The sequence below is a fragment of the Lampris incognitus genome, chromosome 12, assembly GCF_029633865.1.
Source record: "Lampris incognitus isolate fLamInc1 chromosome 12, fLamInc1.hap2, whole genome shotgun sequence".
Classification (NCBI taxonomy): domain Eukaryota; kingdom Metazoa; phylum Chordata; class Actinopteri; order Lampriformes; family Lampridae; genus Lampris; species Lampris incognitus.
The window spans coordinates 7,289,701-7,313,813 of NC_079222.1; the positions used below are offsets into that span (position 1 = coordinate 7,289,701).

The 24,113-nt window shown below is 42.3% G+C and overlaps 1 protein-coding gene across 1 annotated transcript in view; it reads left to right on the forward strand.

The window, feature by feature from the left end:
* atp8b1 (ATPase phospholipid transporting 8B1) overlaps window positions 1-24,113 on the forward strand; it is a 45,665-nt gene that overhangs the window by 1,223 nt on the left and 20,329 nt on the right. Inside the window, exons 2-13 of the mRNA XM_056291189.1 lie at window positions 703-800; window positions 4,166-4,279; window positions 7,103-7,201; window positions 7,740-7,801; window positions 8,664-8,736; window positions 10,437-10,507; window positions 12,398-12,480; window positions 14,001-14,159; window positions 15,565-15,653; window positions 16,024-16,214; window positions 18,419-18,503; window positions 21,330-21,453. Coding sequence (XP_056147164.1) covers window positions 703-800; window positions 4,166-4,279; window positions 7,103-7,201; window positions 7,740-7,801; window positions 8,664-8,736; window positions 10,437-10,507; window positions 12,398-12,480; window positions 14,001-14,159; window positions 15,565-15,653; window positions 16,024-16,214; window positions 18,419-18,503; window positions 21,330-21,453 — 1,248 coding nt within the window. The remainder of the gene's footprint in view (window positions 1-702; window positions 801-4,165; window positions 4,280-7,102; window positions 7,202-7,739; window positions 7,802-8,663; window positions 8,737-10,436; window positions 10,508-12,397; window positions 12,481-14,000; window positions 14,160-15,564; window positions 15,654-16,023; window positions 16,215-18,418; window positions 18,504-21,329; window positions 21,454-24,113) is intronic.

Sequence of the window (24,113 nt, forward strand, 5' to 3'; positions counted from 1 at the left end):
GTCCAGAGATGCCATCCCACCAACCTGCAAAACCTGTACAAATTCTGCCAAGAAGAATGGGCAAAAATTACTCCAGAAGAATGTGCAAAGCTTGTACATACTTACCCCAAGACAATCATGGCTGTTATTGCAGCAAAAGGGTTCTCTACAAAGTATTGATATGTGGGGTTGAATATTTATGCAAGCACTATATTTTAGTTTTTAATTCATTTACAAAAAGTCAGTGAAACATAACTTATCTTGACTTTGGGAACATGCTGTTAGAGTTTATGGGTTCACAAAAATTATATTGTTCAGGAACAGATGTGCGAGTATCTTTTATAATCCAGAAATTAGTGATGACTGTCAAGGGGGTTGAATACTTTTGCAAGACACTGTATAAAACAGGGTGACGCAGTAGACAAAGGGCTATTTGGCATTATTTGCAGGACAGCACCTGTAAAAAGTTCAGAAATGCTGAACTATTGACCGATAGATGCAACTTAAAGCCAAAAATATCACCCAGTGATGATTAAGCTGTAGAGTTTGGAAAATCACATAATGCAGCCTAAATGTCAACTTTATTATATATGACTGTAAAAACGAAGAACCGCAGTTTTAATTTTCTGTCAAGTTGTGATGCAGGGCTGTCTCGCAGATCATGGTCGGTTCCATTTTGCATTTTTTTGAAATCCTAAATTGAAATTCTTCTTGTGTTTTCAGAGGTGGGCTGGAAGGTGAAAGCCAATGACCGAGACTACCACCGGCTACCAGAGTTTCAGAAGAAAACATTCCTGTGTTTAACGAAGAGCAAGTACTCTGTAAGTCTGTCTTTTAACAGCAGAACTGCAGAACCCACTGCAGTTTAAAGTATTAGAAAACGTAATGTAAATACATACATTTACACAAGCTATCCAAGGGATCTTACTGAGTGGTTAATGTAGTTTCACTGATGGCATTCGTGTAATTGTCAATGATGAGCCCTTTACTTTTAATCATTTGCATGAATATTTTATATATATATATATATATATATATATATATATATATATATATATATATATATATAAAATCTTCCTAACTGATTTTTTTTGTTACCATGGCTTTACCATTTGTCAAGGAAAAGCAGCTTAATCCATGCAGATAAATGCTACAAATTAGTTTTCAAAAGTGAAATTGAGCTGCCCAAACGCTTGGTCAACAAGATTCACATGCTTTGTCGTAGTCAGTGGTTAAACTTGTTCCAGACTTTTAATAGACAGACGTCAAACCAAATATTTACTGATAAAACATCGAGCATTGCTCAGTTCAGTTTCCGAAAGCTCTGTGGTGCATTGCATAAGTCCATACCTGGATATGCCACCTTTCTACAAAACTGGTCTTGCTGCGTACATGTAGACACAGTTTAAATGCTAATGCAGTGCTGCTGAGCAAGGTGCCACTTGTCTGCTATCTTCTGATGGGGTTAGAGGTTCAGCTGGCCCTAGTATTATCATGCCGAAAGATGTAAAAACTCACAGGATTCTCCATTAAAACATCCACAGAATGGCAATGATATTCATATTCCCGCAGATTCAGTAGCCTGTGTGCAAGACCAGTTGGTTTAAAATGAGATGAAATAAATTAATGTGATCTGAATGAAGAATGAGAACCGACTTACCTTAAACTATTAAGGTTTTCTCCTAAACAGTTGCTTAAGCACAAGCGATCAGTTTCACAGTTAAGATGATGAGATTAAGGAATGTGAAGAGGATTAATTAATTAATCTGACATTTATATTCCCATCAAGACCACACCTATTTATGCTTTAACCAGCTAACTGGTATAAATAGCCAGTAATTGAAACTATAGGGATGTCAGAAGTTCTTGATGCATGCTCAGTAATCCAGGAAAGCAAATCAAAGAAGGTTGAATCAGTTCAACTGGATACACTGTATACTCTAACAGATCTAGCAACAGTGCAAACCTGTGCTGATACAATAGAGAGATCAGCCTGGGGAAGGGCTAGATGTACATATGTAGATAATGTATGGCAGTCGGAGGACGGATGTCCTCGCCTGCCTAAGTGTTTGTGTCCTTATTATGTGGAATTGGCACTTGTCCAGGGTGTCTCTCCGCCTGCCGCCCAATGACTGCTGGGATAGGCTCCAGCATCCCGTGACCCCGATTGGGACTATTCTTGTTGTTCATAAACTGTTTTTGGCTAAACTGATAAGTCCATCAGTGATGATGAACATTTAAGTAGGTGAAATTAATTTTGGGATGTCATAGATGGTGAATAGGGGGAGTTGATTAAAACTCTCACCCTTTGGGAATCAGAATCAAAATCGGAATACTTCATTCATCCCCGAGGGGAAATTGGGTACAACCGTGGTCTCCAGTTGTTGTGTTGATCTTGCTCTGACATCTCCAAAGTGTGGCCGCATGTGTTCTTCTCCCTATGCCTTACAGTGTTACTGAAAACCAGGGATTCTCAACCTAAAGTTGAGACCAGTGGCATACTGTAAAATCTTGTGCCCTCCCCCCCCCCTGCAGAGAGGGGGCGTGGGTCCTTGGCGATGGAGGTGCGGACACAATTAGCTAACAGCAGCAAAGCTTATTAATAAACCAGTCTGACCTTCATACGGTCCACTAAAAATTCTCCATGTAGTACAGTGTTCGTTTGCATTTTATTGTAAGTTGTTTGATTACTTTCCAAAAGCAATGTGGTTAACAATCCCTTGACCCATTTTAAAAAAATAAAAAGATAATGCTAATGAAGAGAGAGGTGTTATTTCTTGTTAAGGTTCCATTGAACGTCAATATGAATTTTTATTCTATTAACAGGTCTCACGTGCTGCATACGGCCACTCATAAATTACGATTGCAGCCGGTGTTCTGTCTATGTGCTATCTATGGGCGGCACTGCGGCGCAGTGGTTAGCCCTGTCGCCTCACGGCAAGAAGGTCCTGGGTTCGAACCCCGGGGTTGTCCAACCTTGGGGGTCATCCCAGGTCATCCTCTGTGTGGAGTTTGCATGTTCTCCCCGTGTCTGCGGTGGGGGTTTCTCTGGGTGCTTCAGTTTCCCCTCACCATCAAAAAGACATGCATGTTAGGGTTAGTACTCCGGTCTGTGCTCCTGACCGAGGCACGGCAAGAAGAACCAGGAGTTGGTCCCCGGGTGCTGCACGGCGGCTGCCCACTGCTCCTAGCTACACAGCTGGGATGGGGTTAAATGCAGAAAGGATTTTTCCCACTGGAATTAGTAAAGTATATCAAAATCAAAACGAACTAAAGGCTTCCAAAAAGTGGGGGGAGGAAATGGGCCACAACAAAAAGTGGTGGGGACATGTCCCCGGCATAACGCCTATGCCTTATAGTGTAACAGGGTATTTCATTCACAGTGGTTTCTGAAATCAAGTGAAAACGCCACACTGATTTCCCTCTAAGTGCCAGGTACCTGGTGAAGTCAAGGAGAAGAGGAAAGCCAGACTTGAACCCCGGGCAAATGATGACCACAAAAGTCTAATAGTTCTCTCTGTATCCTATAGACTTTCTCGCCCTGTTTTTCTCAGACTTTCTGAACTCTGTATCTCCATTGTTTATCTGCTTCAAACTTGCTACCACATGTGAAGTTTTGGAAAAATAAAGAGATTTTGTTTCAATTCGATACAGTCCTGTCTCAGTACCTGTGATCCCGACAACAACGCAGTACCTGTAAAATCCCCCCAAATGTAGCACACATGAAGCTGAGACTGTACTTAGTTTACTGATTAACAAGAAAAAACTTTCCACAGCTATCAAACTGAAAATCCTTTTTTTCAGAAGACGTAAAATATGTGAATAAGTGAAATTACGCTACCTCACCAGATGTCACTCTTTTTCCCCATTTGTCTTGAGAACTTAATGGAAATAAGTAAAAATATGCAGAAATAAGGCAGAACACTCAACTTGGTGAAGGTGTCATGGTACTGAGAAAACTCATGAAGCAAAAGGATTTGCATTAAAAGCAAGCGGTTTTTCGTGTATCTGCAGTTGGTGTTTCGTGCCTATAAGATCTATAGGATCTAGGAAACTAATAATCTACAATAGGATTTTTTTTTGTGTAATCAAACCAAAATGACATACAAAATAAAAGCTGCATAATAATGTCCATTAACTTTTCCTGACCAGTTTCTAATGTTATTTCCTTCTTTTCTCTCATTAGAGCAATGCAATCAAGACCTACAAATACAATGCTTTGACCTTCATCCCTCTCAACCTCTTTGAGCAGTTTAAGAGAGCTGCCAACCTCTACTTCCTGGCCCTGCTCATCTTACAGGTACCGCTTCACATGAACAGACCTCCCCTCATCAAGGGCATCCGGGTGGCGTAGCAGTCTATTCCGTTGCCTACCAACACGGGGATCGCTGGTTCGAATCCCCGCATTAGCTCCAGCTTGATCGGGCATCCCTACAGACACAATTGGCCGTGTCTGCAGGTGGAAAACTGGATGTGGGTATGCATCCTGGTCGCTGCACTAGCATCTCCTCTGGTCGGTCGGGGCACCTGGGGGGAATAGCATGATCCTCCCGCATGCTACGTCCCCCTGGTGAAACTCCTCACTGTCAGGTGAAAAGAAGCGGCTGGTGACGCCACATGTATCAGAGGAGGCATGTGGTAGTTTGCAGCCCTCCCCGGATCGGCAGAAGGGGTAGAGCAGTGACTGAGATGGCTCAGAAGAGTGGGGTAATTAGCCAGGTACAATTGGGGAGAAAAAGGGTGGGGGGGTAGATCTCCCCCATCAGGGGAAGATAAAAGTTCACATATGGAGAAATGAAGGGAAGCCTTTTCAAACCAATTTACAGTCACTCATTGAAATCTGCTCTGGATTAGACTTTTATGCATGATTGAAATGTTAAATGCGACTCAAGTTTACATGACTAATATACATTTGAGTCATGTATTTGATGTGATTTGTATCCAGAGTTACTCATAACGTCTGTAACGGTAGAAAAAGGGAAATTTACTTGGGCATTTTAATCAGTTATCTGCAACTTTTCCCCAGATAGAATTACAGTGAGTGTAACAATGAAATAAATCCCTACTGCTGCGTCACCATTTTGAGTCGTCTGGATAAGAGGGTCAGCTCAACGACTGGTGATTTTCACTGACACTTTAGTCACTTGGCAGTGAGTTATGAAAAATGATTTAACACAAGTGCATTGGAACAAGCCTGCCTTTCTAGATCAACAGGTCTTTAAAACAACCAACAGGAGGTCAAAGATCAGAGCCACTACATCCTGATAGTATTTGTGTGACTGAGGAAGACTATAATTTCCTCTTGAAATTTTCTGGAAGAAATTAGTTTTTGGTCTGTTGCTCTAGATTGCCGTTTGTATTTTACAGCAACCATGTGGTGAAAGGCTGAGCAGATTTGCATTCTGTTTGCCTTCTAATTTTAATATGACACCGTGGCGCTGGAGGGGTGTGTTAGTACAGGTCATGGCTGCCTCTGACCACAATATCCTTCATTCTCATCATCCTACTGAGATGATGACTGTCTTTTACAGATGTTTTATTGAAGCTTTTCTTTTGCTGCTTAGTTTGGAAACCTAAACTTGTCCAATAAGAATAGACTTGGAAGTCTTGTTAAAATGGCCAGTAAGGTCTCAAGAAGGAGTCAGGCCAAGCTTCTGGTCATTTATAACAGGCAGGTACTTGATCAAATGGTGCAAGTTGAAGGAAGAAGGCTGTTTTGTGGAGTTCAGGGAGGAGTTAAGACAGGCACTGGGTGGTAGTGAAGAGTTGCTGGGTGGCTGGGCAACCACTGCAGAAATAGTGAGGGAGACAGCTAGCTACTTGGTGTGTCGTCTGGACAGAGGAAGGAAGACAAGGAGACTTGGTGGTGGAATGAGGAAGTACAGGAAAGTATACAGAGGAAGAGGCTGTCAAAGAAGAAGTGGGATAGTCAGAGAGATGAAGAAAGTAGACAGGAGTACAAGGAGATCCAGCGTAAAGCAAAGAGAGAGGTGGCAAAGGAAAAGGCATATGTTGAGTTGTATGACAGGTTAGACCAGGGGTGGGCAATCTTATCCAGAAAGGGCTGGTGTGGGTGCAGGTTTTTGTTCCAACCAAGCAGTTATACACCTGATCCCACTAATCAACTAGTAGGGTCTTTGCTGAGGGACTTAATTAGGAGACACAGGTGTGAAATTGCTTGGTTTGAACAAAAACCTTCACCCACACTGGCCCTTTCTGGATAAGATTGCCCACTCCTGGGTTAGATACTAAGGAAGGAGAAAAGGACTTGTACCGATTGGCTAGACAGACGGACCAAGCTAGGAAGGATGTGCAGCAGGTTAGAGATCAAGGATAGAGATGGAACACTAAGGAAGGAGAAAAGGAGAAGGATGGATGATGTGGGGATAGTGAATCGGGAAGTGTGGTGGATTAGCAAGGAGGAAGTGAGGGCGGCTATGAAGAGGAGAAAGGCAGTTGGTCCAGATGACATACCTGTGGAGGCATGGAGGTGTTTAGGAGAGATGGCAGTGGGGTTTTAACTAGATTATTTAACACAATCTTGGAAAGTGAGAGGATGCCTGAGGGGTGGAGAAGAAGCATACTGGTACCGATTTTCAAGAACAAGGGTGATGTGCAGAACTGTAGCAACTACAGAGGTATAAAGTTGATCAGCCACAGCATGAAGATATGGGAAAGAGTAATAGAAGCTAGGTTAAGAGGAGGAGGGGTGATGATTAGCGAGTAGCAGTATGGTTTCATGCCATGAAAGAGTTCTATAGATGTGATGTTTGCTTTGAGAATGTTGATTGACAAGTATAGAGAAGGTCAGAAGGAGTTACATTGTGTCTTTGTGGATGTAGAGAAATTGCATAACAGGGTGCCGAGAGAGGAGGTGTGGTATTGTATGAGGAAGTCCACATGAACTGATTCAACTTTCTTTGATTTCCTGTAGGTAGATTTCATTGGCATTTGAATAATTTACTCTACATAAAGGCATGTTGTGTTTTTTCACAGGCTGTTTGACAAGTTCATTATTGGAAAATTAATTTGCTTACCGACATAGTTCAGTGACATTTGAATATATAATGATATGTGATGAATGTAAAGGCGTGTTTTTTTTTCTATTTCTGTGCATTAACAGATCATTCCTGAGATCACCACACTCCCCTGGTACACCACACTGGTTCCTCTGGTCTTGGTGCTTGGTATCACTGCCATCAAAGACCTGGTGGACGACCTGGTAAATACATTGTGTGTGTGTGTGTGTGTGTGTGTGTGTGTGTGTGTGTGTGTGTGTGTGCAAGCCATTATAACCAAACAGCCAGCAGCTGGTTCCTTCGGGTTTCTTTTTTGTCGAAATGTTAACTATTTAAACAATAAGCTGACCTGAAATGCAAAAATATTGAAAAATAAATTAATAAGTAAAAAAACAAGCTATTGTGGTCACTTGAGGTGACCACATGTCAGAGATTATTTGAAAAAGACCAATGGAAAGTGGAATCAGATTTCTCCAACAGAAAGTAGTTCTTGTTGACCAGGCTTTGAGTTTTGTATTTTTTATATTTTAGGTCTCCTTCCAGGAAAACTGGAATTTGAACTGGAATTAGCCGATGGAAACACACCTGATTCAAAATCTCTATTATTCAAACTCAAGTTTTGCTTGAAATTCGTATAGCGTTCTGATGTAAACGTGACCAGTGACACCTTTTGGAGGTCCGAGCTGGCTCAGAGGTCCAGTGTTTTATGTGAAACTTGGACCTCTTTCTGTCCGTCTGCAGGCTCGTCACAGGATGGACAAAGAGATCAACAACCGGAAATGTGACGTCCTTCTAAATGGCAGGTGAGAACAAACTTTGGAAATGGTCCCAATTCAAAGTGTGATTTCTGCAATTTCGGGGGGAAAAAAACCCACCAGCCGAATGACTCCACTGAAAATGTTTCACGGTTTGAAATCAAAATAAATAGAGTAATTCTTTTTCTAGATGGTGAGGAACTTCGGTGGTTTACTGGTTAAATTAATTATCAACTTAGCATAGATGCACACATTCATTTGAGCATTTGGGAATAAGACTCATTGTGAATGTTGTCTGCCGAGGCCTGATAGTTGCAACCACATATAAAAAGCCTGTACATTGGGTGTCTTGGTTGCGTAGTGCTCTATTCTGTTGCCTATACAGGGATCACAGTTCAAGTCCCCGTGTTACCTGCGGCTTGGTCGGGCGTCCCTACAGACACAATTGGCCGTGTCTGCGGGTGGGAAGCCGGATGTGGGTATGTGTCCTGGTCGCTGCACTAGCGCCTCCTCTGGTTGGTCGGAGCACCTGTTCAGCGGGGAGGGGGAACTGGAGGGAATAGCGTGATCCTCCCATGCGCTACATCCTCCTGGTGAAACTCCTCACTGACAGGCGAAAAGAAGAGGCTGGTGAGTCCACATGTATCGGCGGAAGCATGTGGTAGTCTATAGCCCTCCCCGGATCGGCGGAGGGGGTGGAGCAGTGACCGAGAGGGCTCAGAAGAGTTGGGTAATTGGCCAAGTACAATTGGGGAGGAAAAGGGGGAGGGGCATACATTATCTACATTCAAGGTGGCGCCACGCACAAGTAGAAGAAATTCCTATGCTTATTTTGATTTCCTACAACTTGCCTCTTGTAGCTCAAAGTGAAAAATATACCGTGATGATTTAAATTCTTGTTACTTTTCAGATTTCAAGAGTCGAAATGGATGAATGTCCAGGTGGGGGATGTGGTTCGCCTGAGGAAAAATGACTTCATCCCGGTAAGAACATCCATACCTAGGATTACCTGTTTCAGAGGAAGTGATGTCGCCATCCCTTTTGCTGTTTAACCAGGGTGAGAGCCCGTTTAAAAACCAAACAGATGCTGTAGAAAAGAGATGATGCATGAGCACTGGTTTGTCATTTGTGGTTCAGTAAGCCCGCTCAATTTCAGATGTCTGGGTGAATTGGGCCCATGACGCCTAACTAGCTAATCGCTAAATTCATGTGCAAAATTTACAACAATCCCATTTTTGTTTAGTAACATATGGAAAAGTAGATTTGTGTTATACCAATAAAGTATAGATAACTCAAGATCCTTCCAGTACTTTATGAGAGAAATAAGTTAGAATTGCTTTTGTTGCTATGTCAGCCACTGGTCCTTGGTCTGAGTGTGCTTATGATAAAAATTAATAACTGAAGTTTTAGTTGAAGTGATAGTAAAATATAAACACTTACCTCATGTACAAACAGCCATGAAGTCTACACAAATAGGTAATTGAACAAAAAAATCTATAAATGAATCAATTACCAATAAAATAATCAATACAAACATTTTGTTTTGTACATAGTTAACCAATTGAAAGTACTAAACATAAAAAAGGTACCTGGAGATGTGTGTTGTCAGCAATTCTTGTTTAAACGGAAAATTTTCCAGTTAAAGGTCCTGTGAAGTATTATTTGGGAGCATGGCTAACTTCTTCAACTTGACATACGTATAAGAATGAAACAGAACAGTCGAGCGGGATTTATTTAGGGGTGAGACTTTGATGTGATTGACAGCCAATCATGGCCATGGACATTGTACTACTATTGGCTAGTTTTGGTTGGGCGATAGACGATGGCTCGTTTTCTCTCAGTCTCATTTCCATTCCATTGACATTTTTGTTGGGGTAAACCGGCCATTACACGCGGCCATTACACGCCCCATTAGCTTGAGTGAATGTTTCATCTATCATGATGTTTGACAAAAGAAAGACTACAGCACAGAGTATAGCATGGAAAAATGTTGTGCATACATTTATACATCTAGCTCCATTACTGGATTGCACTTCTAGCGCTTTTATAACACTTTTTAGACATGTTTGTAGTGAGCTCTATAGAAGAACATACCAACTCTGTTGCCGTCATGTGAAGAAGGGACAGAGATGTTACTACCTAATGCACTTGGGGCGGCACGGTGGTGCAGTGGTTAGCGCTGTCGCCTCACAGCAAGAAGGTCCTGGGTTCGAATCCTGGGGTTGTCCAACCTTGGGGGTCATCCCAGGTCATCCTCTGTGTGGAATTTGCATGCTGTCCCGGTGTTTGCAGTGGGTTTTCTCTTGGTGCTCCGGTTTCCCCCACCATCAAAAAGACATGCATGTTAGGGTTGATACTCCTGTCTGTGCCCCTGACCGAGGTGTGGTAAGACGAACTGGAGTTGGTCCCTGGGTGCTGCACGGCGGCTGCCCACTGCTCCTAGCTACACAGCTAGGATGAGTTAAATGCAGAGAAGAATTTCCCCACGGGGATTAATAAAGTATACCACAAAAAAAACAAAAAACAAAAACCACAACTGTAAGCACTAGGAGGCGCTAAGTGAGATGCCAGGTTTGGACATGGAGAACACAAGAGAAACTCAGTAAATAAAGAACAATAATTTCATATATTTTGCCCAACTTCAACAAGTTCATAACATGTAATTCTTATCTCTGTTACACAGGCTGACATCCTTTTGTTGTCCAGCTCGAACCCACACAGCCTGTGTTACGTGGAAACAGCCGAACTCGATGGGTAAGTTGGTTTTAGCTTGACTTCTCGAGTACACTTCTTGTGTGGCTTAAAGAGCAAGTTAAACAGCTGCATCATATGTCAGTGCTAAGCAGGGTTAGGGTATACTTTATCCAACGACTCGTGCACACATTCATCTGAGCAATAATTATAATAACGCATTAATTTCAGTATAAATTTAAAGCTATTGAGCGTTTAGCTGTTCTTTGCCCTGATCAGGCCTCACGGCCTCTTGTTTGATCTGTGATTTTCTCGAGTGTTAAGTCAATAATTAATTTTGATAAGATGTGAAACTGAGTGTGTACATGGGTGTGTAGATGTAGGCTCGGGGGCCATGTCACCTGTACAGCTCAGTCCTCATTAATCAGGAATCAGGAACACTTTGTCATTTCATGTCATGTGCTTGCGCACATGAAATTAAATATTGTTTCCGCCAGCCCACAGCAGTGCAACACAAAGACAAAAACACATTTCCAGCAACTACAAGAGCACTTATATCCAAGCTACAAAAAAAAAAAATCACTGTCCTAGAGAACGAACGCCAGCCAGGACGACTGTCGGAACTGCCGGTCTGCATGGGCTAGCAGTTAGCTTAGCCTGCCCCACTACCGCGTCCTGTCAGACCGCCCTCGGTGTTTCCTCCTCGGGCGCAGCTCCAAGCAGGGGCCATGGTCCTTGGGCCCACCAGATGCAGCAGACCAGGCTCCCCCAGACGATCCAACACCAGCTCTCCCAGCTAGACAGCCTCCACACACCTCCCCGCACTCCACACGACGACACCAAAAACATAGTCGACGCTAGTCAAGGCTGCCGCCAGACCGCCCTCGGTGTTATCGGAACCGCTGGTCTTCATGGACTAGCAGTTAGCTTAGCCTGTCAAGTCATGTCAATTTTATTTGTATTAACCCAATATCACAAATTACAAATTTGCCTCAAGGGGCTTTACAGCAACACAACATCATGTCCTTAGACCCTCACATCAGATAAGGAACAACTCCCTAAAAAAAAACCTTTAACCTCAGGGAGAGCAACAGAGGAGGGATCTCTCTCCCAAGACAGACAACATGCAATGGATGTTGTGATTACACAATTTATAGCATCCAAAGTTGAAAGAGGATAACAGAAGAATTATACAATGTATGAAGAATATGATGATGAGGATACCAAGCAGTGTCCAGACTCCACTGGAACAACCCAGGACTCAAGCCACGTGACCACCATCACCATGTAGACAAAAAAAATAAAAAGTAGTCCCTCATCTGAGTGAGAGAAGGATATAACATTAAAACAGGATAACTAAATTATATGGATTTATAAGACATATAAAAAGAAAATGTGATGAGGGGGATGCTAAGCAGTGTCCAGGTGGCAACCACCATCACCATGGAGACCTACCTGTGCACACAAGGGAGACTCACATCACACCATTCACATACACAGAAGAAGAGAAAGGAGTAGACATCATTCAGAGAGAGAGAGAAAAGAAGTGAGAGAAGAAAACAGTTTACGCTATAATCTCGTCAGCAGAACAGGAACCACCTGGAAATCAAAACAATTACGTTTCAGTACATCTGTACCGGTGTCCCTAATGGACCCATTTCACTGAACGGGAAAGCAAATTAATTTGTTAGCTGTGCAGGGGGGCAGCGTTAATAATATTTATTTTCATTTGAAAGACAGACAGCTCAGATCAGATAGTGTTTTACTCTTTAATAAATCCCTTCTTTGTCGAGGACAGCATCCTTAGAAGATGCCCTTTTCAGCCTGACCTCGTTCGTATTGCCAGTGGTCTTCTATGAAGACATACCCACATCCAACTGTTTTTGACTTTCCTCGCCCTCTTCTGTCGGCCGTTTGTGTTAAAAAATGTCGCTTGATAACGGCTCGTTTCAGAGAAACCAACCTGAAGTTCAAGATGGGTCTGAAAGTGACGGATGAGAGGCTGCAGGAAGAAAACCAGCTGGCTGTCTTCGATGGTAAACACTCGGGCCTATATGTCTGTTTTATCATGACAAAACATAACCCAGTCGCACATGCTGAACACTCCTTTGCTGGTATTTTTTAAGACTTATCCAAACACCACCTCTTTATTGTCATTTCACTCATTTGTTCAACCGATGTCAAGGTTTTTAGGGACGTCTGAGTCTGAACCAATGTGATTGGGTCGAGCCTGGGCAGGGACCGGGTTGAGAATTACAAATTCTATGTGTTCAGACATTTACATTTTCCCACGTAACGAGTTTTAAGGAACGACTTTCAACTTCTGCTGTGTATTTTGAGCAGAAATTTAAAGAGCCCGATGCTCCTAATTCGCTCATTTAATGTTCCTCGTCAGATTATTTGTCTCTGTCTGGCACGACATGCACTTACTGTGTCTATGCCATTGTAATAATGTGAAACCATTTACCTGCAGTAGACTATTTCTTAAGTGCCGTATATCAGGTCAGGGGTCCTAAGGCTCTGAGACAGATCTACATCACCATCATCATCATCATCATCAGCATACCGTGTATTGACAGCACTTTTTAAACATCTACTGCACTTCACAACAACAGCCTAGTGGCTAAAAGAAAAGAAGTACAGTTATGGGATGAGTTATTTTATTTCTTTAAGAGCACTTAAAATGTTGTATGACAAGGCGTCCAGGTAGCATAGCGGTCTATTCCGTTGCCTACCAACACGGGGATCGCCAGTTCGAATCCTCGTGGTACCCCCAGCTTGGTCGGGCGTCCCTACAGACACAATTGCCCGTGTCTGTGTGTGGGAAGCCGGATGTGGGTACGTGTCCTGGTCGCTGCACCAGCGCCTCCTCTGGTCGGTTGGGGCGCCTGTTTGGGGGGGGGACTGGGGGGAATAGCGTGATCCTCCCACGCGCTACGCCCCCTTGGTGAAACTCCTCACTGTCAGGTGAAAAGAAGCAGCTGGCGACTCCACATGTATCAGAGGAGGCATGTGGTAGTCTGCAGCCCTGCCCAGATGGGCAGAGGGGGTGGAGCAGCGACCGGGACGGCCTGGAAGAGTGGGGTAATTGGATGGGTACAGTTGGGGGGGGGGGAAGTGTGGGGGGGGGAATCCATTCTTTAATGTGTCATTTTATTCTCAAATAAGACACATTTTGATCTCCAGGTTTAAAATGTAGTGGGGGGGGAGGAGAATTAGCAGAGCTCATCTTTTCAATGTAGGGGGGTCAAGGTCACCCCCATAGTGAGGCTGCTAAATGCCTAAAATGTGGTATCATTTCATATAGAGTGTATTTTTGTATTTTTAAATTAAAAATTACTTGTATTTTAATTACATGTGTTCGTCATACCAGTATTTTGTATTTGTTTTGTATTTTTATTTTCAATTTCTAAACTTTTTTAATTTTTGTATATTTTGATACATTTGATGAGCAGATATTTTTAATTCGTCACAAAATAGTTTTTGATGTATTCGTGCCCATCTCTGCCCCTATGTCTATCTTTTTTTTGAGTCTCTTTTTTCTCTCTCTGCACAGCTTGGATTGAATGTGAGGAGCCTAATAATCGTCTGGACAAGTTTCTGGGAACGATGGTCTGGAAGAGGCTTCGATACCCTTTGGATCTGGATAACATGCTGCTCAGAGGCTGCAAGATAAGGAACACAGACACATGCCATGGCCTGGTCATCTTTGCAGGTACAGAGGAGCATATGGGATCAGATCTCTGTTGGGGTTGGGGGGGGGGTATTCGTGTTTTCATACTGTCCAACAGTCCGCTAATATTACCAGGGTGTGAGATATTACCAGCTTTATAAAATAAATTCAGAAATAAAAAAATAATAGCAAGCAAGGGACTGAAATGTTCGATTCCTTTCCCTATAGTCGGGATTGGACCTGGCTTAAACTTGTTGTAGGATGTCCATTAGGTGTATGACGTCTCTTTTTAACAGCTCTGAGCCACGTGTCATTCCAGGACAGGTGTCATTTGTTCCAACATGTACAATAAGTGTGTCTGTGCCCAGATGGTCAAATAACACTCGTGGCAGTGTTTGGACCATGTCACTAACCGTAGCGTTGGGTAGACGGACAGTTTTCAAAACTTTGCTTTTGACATCTCTCATTATCAGGTCATCTACCAGTAAGGCTGTCTTGGTTTGATGTCTTGTCTAACTTGGTTAACTTCTTAGCAGAGTGTCAATAAGTTTTTTAGCCTCTTGTATTTGGTAGAGCAGTTCTGTGACGTTCTGGCCCAGCGTGGCACGGCTGGTGCATTCAGTGGAGGGAGGAGAGAGGGGAGGCATTTTTTCCCAAAGCCTGAAGACTGAAATTGGGAGCATGGCTGTATTTCCAGAAATCAGACAAAAAGCTCAGCGATGACGTATAAATAAATAAATAGAACTGCCGATTACGGCCACAGCGGAGGGCTGAGTCCATACAGTTCTCACCACGTACAGCGAAAGCGCTACAGAGTTGGCGAGTCCAAGTGTGATCAAGTCCTGATGATCCTACAAAATCCAGAAAATAGTACAGGCAAGCCATAAAATCAATTAAACCTTGTTAAAAGGTAAAAGTAATGTAAAGTTGTGGCTAAAAACTAGATAAAAATGTCAATTTATGGCAGACCTTCTAGCAGTAAACTTGCACAGAAACTTGACAGTAGTAAGTACAGTTGAGTGAAATAAGTGTGTAATACATGATGATGTTCATTTTTTTTGTTTTGTTTTTTTTGTTGTTAATGGGGCAGATTGAAGGCATGCCGTGTCCGAGACACCAGAGGACAATAATTGGACTGCTTATAAACATTTAGTTTCACCATATTTTGTATTTTAAACCAGCATTGTATTTTACACTCCAAGTATTATAGATGTGTGTGCACATATTTTTGTTAAAGGTCTCGTTGTGTTGGTGGGTTCGGGCACCATTCTGGCTTCCTTTATTGAATAAAAAGGACTAAAATGCTAGCGGCATCCATACCAGAGTAAAGGAGCAAAAATCCACATTAATTTCATTTCAATATCAGAAACTACGGGCGGGTATATGAAATGACCGCTCCATCGACTCACGTGTAACCTCCGTGACCGAGACTGTTGTTGGGCTTTAGGTGCTGACACCAAAATCATGAGGAATGGTGGGAAGACCAGGTTTAAGAGGACCAAGATCGATGAACTGATGAACTACATGGTCTATACAGTAAGAATACATTGACCAGCACGTTGTTTTATTGTCCCGTCCTACCATTTAGATCTTTATTTCACCTGTGGTCTTCTGACATGCAGGTTGTATCTTGTTTTCAAGACTTTTTGTGTCTTTTTTTACCTTCCCAAATTTGCAATGTCTCTTTCACATCAGTGTTTTAATCTATTCAAATCTCTTTTATAATGGTGCAAGTATCTACGCCATGTGTCACTCATTTAATAAATGTCCTTAAATATAAATATGAATATGACTGTTACTGTTTTCTATCTCTCTCATTCTTCCTCTCTTCTATCCTCCCATGAATGCCATCTTTTTCTTTCTTTCGTTCTCCCCTTCTTATTTCCCCCGCTCCACCTCTCTCTAGATCTTCGTTCTGTTGATCCTGGTATCAGCAGGTCTGGCGATCGGCCATTCTTTCTGGTATGAGGAGATCGGTAGTAAGGCCTGGTATCTGTATGACGGAAAGGACCAAGAGCCTCCCTATAGAGGGTTCCTCAGCTTCTGGGGATATATCATCGTCCTCAACACCATGGTGCCCATATCACTCTATGTCAGGTCAGGAAAAGTAAATTATTATTATTATTAATATTGTTATATTACTCAACACCTTTGTGCCCATATCACTGTACATCAGGTTGGTTAAAAAATTAACGGGAGGTGTCCAGTTGGCATGGTGGTCTATTCCGTTGCCTACCAACACGGGAATCGCCGGTTCAAATCCCCGTGTTACCTTCGGCTTGGTCGGGCGTCCCTACAGACACAATTGGCTATGTCTGCGGGTGGGAAGCCAGATGTGGGTACGTGTCCTGGTCGCTGCACCAGCGCCTCCTCTGGTCGGTTGGGGCGCCTGTTCGGGGGGGGGGACTGGGGGGAATAGCGTGATCTTCCCATGTGCTACGCCCCCTTGGTGAAACTCCTCACTGTCAGGTGAAAAGAAGCAGCTGGCGACTCCACATGTATGGGAGGAGGCATGTGGTAGTCTGCAGCCCTCCCCAGATCAGCAGAGGGGGTGGAGCAGCGATCGAGACGGCTTGGAAAAGTGAGGTAATTGGCTGGATACAACTGGGGAGGGGAAAAAAAGGGGGGGGTCCAAAAACAAACAAACAAAAAAATTAAGATTGATTATTGTTAAGTTGACCATGGTAAGAGAGAATACTGGTCTCTGATTGGCTGGAGGGTGTGCGTTACATCTGTATAATACACATGTAGCTCAGCTCACGTTTGATGACTGGTCTAGAGTCATAAGCTGGATGCCAAGTCTCTGTATAACCATAGCAACAGACTGATCCAGTAGTAAGGGCTGTGAACATTCAAAGTCAGCCTAGTGGCTAACCTCTGCCTTATAACTTTTAATTTCGAGTCCGAAACTTTTAAGAAAAAAAAATAAATGAATGTTTTTACTTTAAATCTTTGTTAAGTGACCATGGGATAAGTGGGATAATGCACTCCAATGTGGAGGCATTAAAATCACTAAATTCACACTTTGTCATGGATTATCCCTTACATGTCGGTACTGATACGGTGCTGGGTGGTACCACTTTTTGATGTAAAAAAAACAAAAAACAACACTATCAAATAGAGTATATTTATTTTTAGCAACAACCAGACACACGATATGCATAAAAATAGCTTACTAGATTTACGGTGGCGTCGTGCTGGTGGTAGCAGCATGAGAATGACGGCTCCCTGAAAACCCTGATAAAAACTAGCTAATAGAATTAACCTGACATTAACCTAAAGACAAGACAATGCCAAGAGGTGCAGATAAAATGGGGAAAGCGACAGAAAAAATTCAAACAAATCAATTGACATGCCAGGTGAGGGGCATAATGAAGATCACAGACACGCCGCAGTCCTAGCAGAATTACATAAGCTGAGACAAGAACACAAGGAGGCTGCTCTTGAGACTAAAACTATCTTGAAAAGACTTGAAAATGACATGAAAGAACTGGTGGGGAAGACACCTGGTCTGTAGCAAAGAACTACTGTGTTGGAGGAAAGAGTGAGTGACTCGGAAGACAGAACAGCCCGGCTTCTGCATCACGGTAGAAGAGTTTGAACCCACCTCCGATGCTCCTAGTCTTACTCCCCTTCCACCTTGTCTCTTGCACACACAGTATATCAACCTTCCTTCTCCCCATCGCATCAGCCAGCTCGCTCCCTTTACCAGTCGTAGTGCCAACATTAAAGGTACTGACTCTCACCTCCACCTCTAACAATCATCAGTTCCGTAACCTATGGAGGTCGTAGGAGCACAGCTGATGCCCCAACAAGTCTCTTCCAACAAGTCTCTTCCACCTCTAACAAAATCAGCATGTCAGTCCTTTTTGGTAGAATGTGTGACCTCTCCTGGCTTACTGAATTGCCCGTTGTGAAAAAAAATTACGTATGTATATGTTTATGTGATCTGTGTCACCAATAATAGGTACTGTTGGTACCTCCCACTTTGTAACCACTACCTTATGAGTATTTGTACTCAGAACTCATCTATGACAATGATGCCTTTATTCTTAAATTTGATTATATTATGTACATATTAGTTTGAAGGTTATGTAAAATTTACTCATACTTAATTTTTGCATGATGGTCATTTGCCAGAACAATCAATATGGTTTGAGCACAACGTCGGCCAATCAGGTTGATTTAATGAAATTATATCTTGTGTCGCTGATCATGGCTGTCTGAAGACAGCATCCATTGTGATGAATGGGCATGGCCAATGTGTTAACGTCTAGTCTCTCTCTCTGCTGTCTGGCCAGTGTGGAGGTGATTCGTCTGGGCCAGAGCAAGTTCATTAATTGGGATCTACAGATGTACTTCCCAGAGAAAGACACACCAGCCAAGGCAAGTAAAAGCACCACCACCACTCATATCAGCAGCTTCAACCTTCCTGTCTGTTCTCAGTCTTTTTTGGTGCTGGTCTTAAAAGGAACCCATGTAGCACATGTGCAGTTTTCATTTCTCACACCCATCCATCCATCCATCCATCCATCCAGCCATTATCCAAGCCGCTTATTCTGCACTCAGAGTTGCGGGGATGCTGGAGCCTATCCCAGCAGTCATTGGGCGGCAGACGGGGAGACCCCCTGGACAGGATGCCAGGCCATCACAGGGCCGACACACACACACATTCACATCCAGGGACAATTTTAGTATGGCTGATTCACCTGACTTACATGTCTTTGGACTGTGGGAGGAAACTGGAGCACCCGGAAGAAACCCATGCAGACACTTCTCACATTCATTCATTCATTTCTTCGTGTTGGACAGGCAGCTACAGCTTGTCATTTACAGTTTAATGCAATTAATGGGACAATTACACAATCCTCACTCAGTACAAACAAACACTCCGTGGTCCAATCAAAGCTAAAGTGATGCTACAGCAGTTATTATAGCGAATTCAAGTGGTAATTTTAAACATTTACAGTCTGTTACAGTCATTTTCTACCGTGCTACTTCCTGCAACACAACCTACAAGTGACTACCAGCTGAAGTTACTTCACGTTGCACAGCAAAGCAAATGCAAAGAGGGAATTAAGCTATAGAAATTATCGTTAATTTTTAAAATGGCCACTCAAATTCGCTATGCTATTCTGGCACTAGTCTAGTCGAGTCAATTTTATTTGTATAGCACAATATCACAAATTACAAATTTGCCGCACGGGGCTTTACAGCAGTACGGCATCCTGTCCTTAGACCCTTGCATCAGATCAGGGACAACTCCTTAAAAAAACCCTTTAACAAGGGAGAATAGGAAGAAACCCCAGGGAGAGCTACAGAGGAAGGATCTCTCTCCCAAGATGGATAGACGTGCAATGGATGTTGTGTGTACAGAATAGAACACAGTTTAGAGAACGCAACATTGAAAGAGGATAAAAGAATTACAATGGAATTATAAGACATACGAAGAATGTGATGAGGAGGATGCCAAGTAGTGTCCAGATGCCACCGGAACAGCCTAGGAACTGAGCCGCATGACCCCCATCATCATGTACACCTGGCAGGAGGACAGACTACACTTGTACACGGAGGAGACTCACATCACACCATTCACACATACGGGAGAAGAGACAAGAAAAGACATTAGTCACACATCAAAGAGAGAGGATACAACATTGAAACAGGATAGCAAAATTATATGGATTCATAAAATATATATAGAATGTGATGAGGAGGATGCCAAGCAGTATTCAGGCGGCGGCCACCATCACCATCGAGACCTGGCAGGAGGACAGACTACACATGCACACTGGGTAGACTCACATCACACCATTCACACATATGGCAGAAAAGACAGGAAAAGGCATTATTCAGAGAGAGAAAGTTATCTGAGAGAGAAGAGAACGTTTGCAATAAGCAATAATATATACTGTATAATCTCATCAGCAGGACAGAACTTCTTGAATTCATTGAGACAGAAACCGATCCACCAGGCAAAAAGATGAGTTTTAAGTTTGGATTGAAAGTATCCTAAAGACTTTGATTGTCTGACGGCAGCAGGCAGGTTATTCCAAAAGAACGGGGTCTGATAGGAAAAGACCCCGCTGCCTGATACTTCTTTTTAACTTTGGGTACACACAGGAGCCCTGTATTTTGAGAGCAGAGAGCTTGAGATGGAATATACGGTTTAAGTCGATCAGACCATTTAAGATTTTTACAAGTCAGCACAAACCCATTTAAGATTTTTACAAGTCAGCACAAGCACCTTGAAGTCTGATCTAACATGGATAGGAAACCAATGAAGGGAGACAAGAATTGGTGTAATAATGTCAAATTTTCTAGTTTTACATGGGATTCTTGCAGCAGCATTTTGAACCATCTGAAGACTTTTAGTACTAGCACGTGACAGACCTGAAAACAGAACATTACAGTAATCAGTCTAGATGAAGCAAATCAATGTATTAGAATCTTTGCATCAACCATGGAGAGGAAAGACCAAATATTAACTATTACGTAAGTGAAAAAAGGCAGTTTTGGTGATTTCTTTAATGTGCTTATCAAAGGAAAAGCTGGGATCAAACATAACACCAAGATTTTTGGCTGCCACACTTTGTGAAATCAGAGTTGTAGCGTGTCCCTGTTACTTTATCAAATTGGTGTCTATATGTCTAGCAGGGCCAACGACCAGCATCTCAGCTTTTAACTGAATTTAAAAGCAGGACATTTAGTGACATCTAATTTTTCAAAGCAGCCAAGCGGGCCTCTAAACGAGTAATTTGAGTACAATCATTAGCCCTTATGGCACATATAGTTGAGTATCATCTGCATAGCAATGGAAGTTTTTTTCCATGACTGCATATAATTTGGCCAAGAGGTGAAATATAGAGAGAAAAGGAGAAGCCCAAGAACTGAGCTGTAATTTCGATGTAATATAGTTCTTGGCCCCCTTCTCTTTAATACATACATGCTGCCCCTTGGCCAGATTATTCAAAATCTCGATGTGCTCTACCTTTTTTATTCTGACGACACTCAATTATACATGCCAGTAAAACCCACAGATCCTAGCACCCTAGCAAAGCTCACAATCTGCCTCTCTGACATTAAATCCGGGATGTCTGAAAATGTTCTCAAATTTAATGATGATGAGTCTGAGGTCATTTTGTTTGGTCCCGAAAATTCAATCAACCCTTTTGTTACTAGTCATTGAATATTTTGTTTCTAACTCTAAAGGCACGGACAACCACCTTGAATGAACAGCTGGGACAGATAGAGTACATCTTCTCTGACAAGACGGGAACCCTCACCCAGAATATCATGGCTTTCAAGAAGTGTACCATTGCTGGACGGACCTATGGTGAGAATCCGTATCAGTTATAACCCATATTAAATGACTAATTTAGAGCCAATTTTATCAGCAGGTAGTATTTAATTAGCAGTCACATCGTATGATATTGAATATAATAGCATTAATGTCAGCTGATTTGAGCTGCACTAATATAAATTGCTGTAATTGGACCAAACTTAAAGTAAACGGTGTTTTATAATGACCAGATTGACATGTACTAGTTGTCAGCATTAGTACATCATATTAACTGACCATGTAACTGAATTAAATGGTATTAGTGTTGTTCTCATTAGTTATGTCATAATTTGGTGGAAAAATAGAGAATAATAATAGGGATTTCATTGCATTCCTGTTATAGTCATCACAGACAGGAAATTACAGAGGAAAGGGGATAACATGAGACATAAGGGTTGGGAATCATAACTCCATTTTATGAACAGTCAGTCACTGAATCAATTGTGCAAATATCCCAGAAACAATTAATTTGACAAAAAACAAAATGTTTGAAAACAAGTGAGAACATGGGAATAACTAAGATCCTATAGATATGTTTTTTAGTGAAAGGGCAATCCCACTCATTGAATTTAAGTTTAACAATGTTGTTTGTGATTGATATTAGGGGAAGAATGGATTGAGAAATTCTGCGAGAGCAAGGGCAGAAACTGTCTAAATACTCAGAGAATTATGAAAAATTTGCAAAATAACAGGGCTAGCAATGGAAAATACCTCCTTCAGCAGCTTAGTTGGATAGATTTCTAAGATGCAGGAGGAGGAGTTCATATTGGAGACTACTCTATAACACTGAAATTGTTAAGGGTTTGAAACTGGGTAAAAGAGGCAGAATTAACATGGGGAATGGAATGAATGCAAGCATCAGGTTGGATTTGGGACCTGATATTCTCCACCTTATTTATAAAATGAGTGAGAAATGTTTTGGACAGCTCAACATCAGGTTAAAAAAGAAGAAGTGGAGGGACCATTAATAACAGAATCAGTTATCCTAAAGAGAACTTTAGGATTGTGGTTATTTCTGGATATCAGTTCAGAGAAGTATGCTGATCTCACACCCTTAACCGCCTTCTGGTAAATTAACATTTTGGTTTTTAAGGGTGTTATGTGATAATTCAGACTTGATGACCTTCCATTGTTGTTCTGATTTTCTACAGTCTTCTAAGGGCACGAGTGTGATCGCTCAGCCGGGGGAGGTTATTTGATTTTTGTTTCCTAGTTTTAAACGGTGCAATTTGGTCAAGGATGAGTCGGCGCTGATCATCGAATTAATTTAACTGTGCATCTGGATTGAGAGGGGTTTTAGAGGGATTAAAGGATGATGAAGTAAAAGCATCACAGAACCAGCGTTGAGAATGCAAGAGCATGTTTTAGGAGAGTGACTAGGAATAGCGAGCTGTAGTGGAACTTTGAAAATGACAGCTTCATGGTCGGTTACAAGCATATCCACCAGATTAAGACGCTCCAGAGAGAAACCAGATGAGAGTGCAAGGTCCAAAATGTTAACTTTTGGACTGTCTGGTCCCTTTAACAGATTGAATAAAGTTAAAAGAGTGTAAGATCCAAAAAGTGTAATCTCAGGGAATGGGAATGACAACACACATGAATATTAAAATCACCAAGAATAAGCACCCTGTCATATTTAGGCATGACAATGGATAGAAGCCCAGAAAACTCAGAAATAAAACTAACTGAATTAGGGGGCCTATAAATTAGTATAAGGACCTGCAAAATATGGTTAATGCATACTTAACCTTATGTATATTTTTTCTACTGTATATCCTGTAGCTTGTTTCTGCTGTTACTACATTTACCAGGATGTTTTGTAGTGTAAAGATTCCTGCTGTTGAGGTGGGACTCTGTGAATTGCGACCAATCAGATTTAATTTTTTTAATGAATTTTTTATGAGCCAATCATTTAATGTGTTTTTATTTGAATTTTGTAATGAGCCCATCATAATTTGCTAATCCAGTGTAGCCGCGAAATCCCGGGGAAATCTAGTCAGTCCGAGTCTGGGGGGGGGGGGGAGTTTACATCCTGTGCGGCTCTGTGTCACCGCTGGTTTTGTGGAGAGTATATTAAAGTATAGTACAGTTGTGTACATAGGCCCACAAGCGTAAAACAGCGTTGGTTGATCATCCTTACTCCTCGTGCGTTTTTCTTGCTTCATGATATTAAGTTTAGCAGTGTTTATTTAAGTGTAACTGGTTATTTTCTTGCCCGGTGCGGGATTCGATACGGGGTGTACTGCACCACAAGGCGACATCACTAACTGCTCGGCTAAAGGGTCAGACCCGTTAGCTAGGGACCTACGTGTCTTATTAGTAGTTTACAGTCGTCACCCTCCCCAGAAGCGCGCCCTCGCGCTTTGTTATTCCCGCGCTCCGAAGAGACTTCTGAGGATCTGCACACTTCCGGATCCCACCGCTGCCACCAATGTAACCGGTTATTTTCTTGCCCGGTGCGGGATTCGATACGGGGTGTACTGCACCACAAGGCGACATCACTAACCGCTTGGCTAAAGGGTCAGACCCGTTAGCTAGGGACTAACGTGTCTTATTAGTAGTCTGCATAAGTAACATTAGCTAGCTAGATACTGGTGTTAGCTAACTAGCTAGTTGATGCTACAAGTTAGCAACTGCTGGACCACTGACAAGAT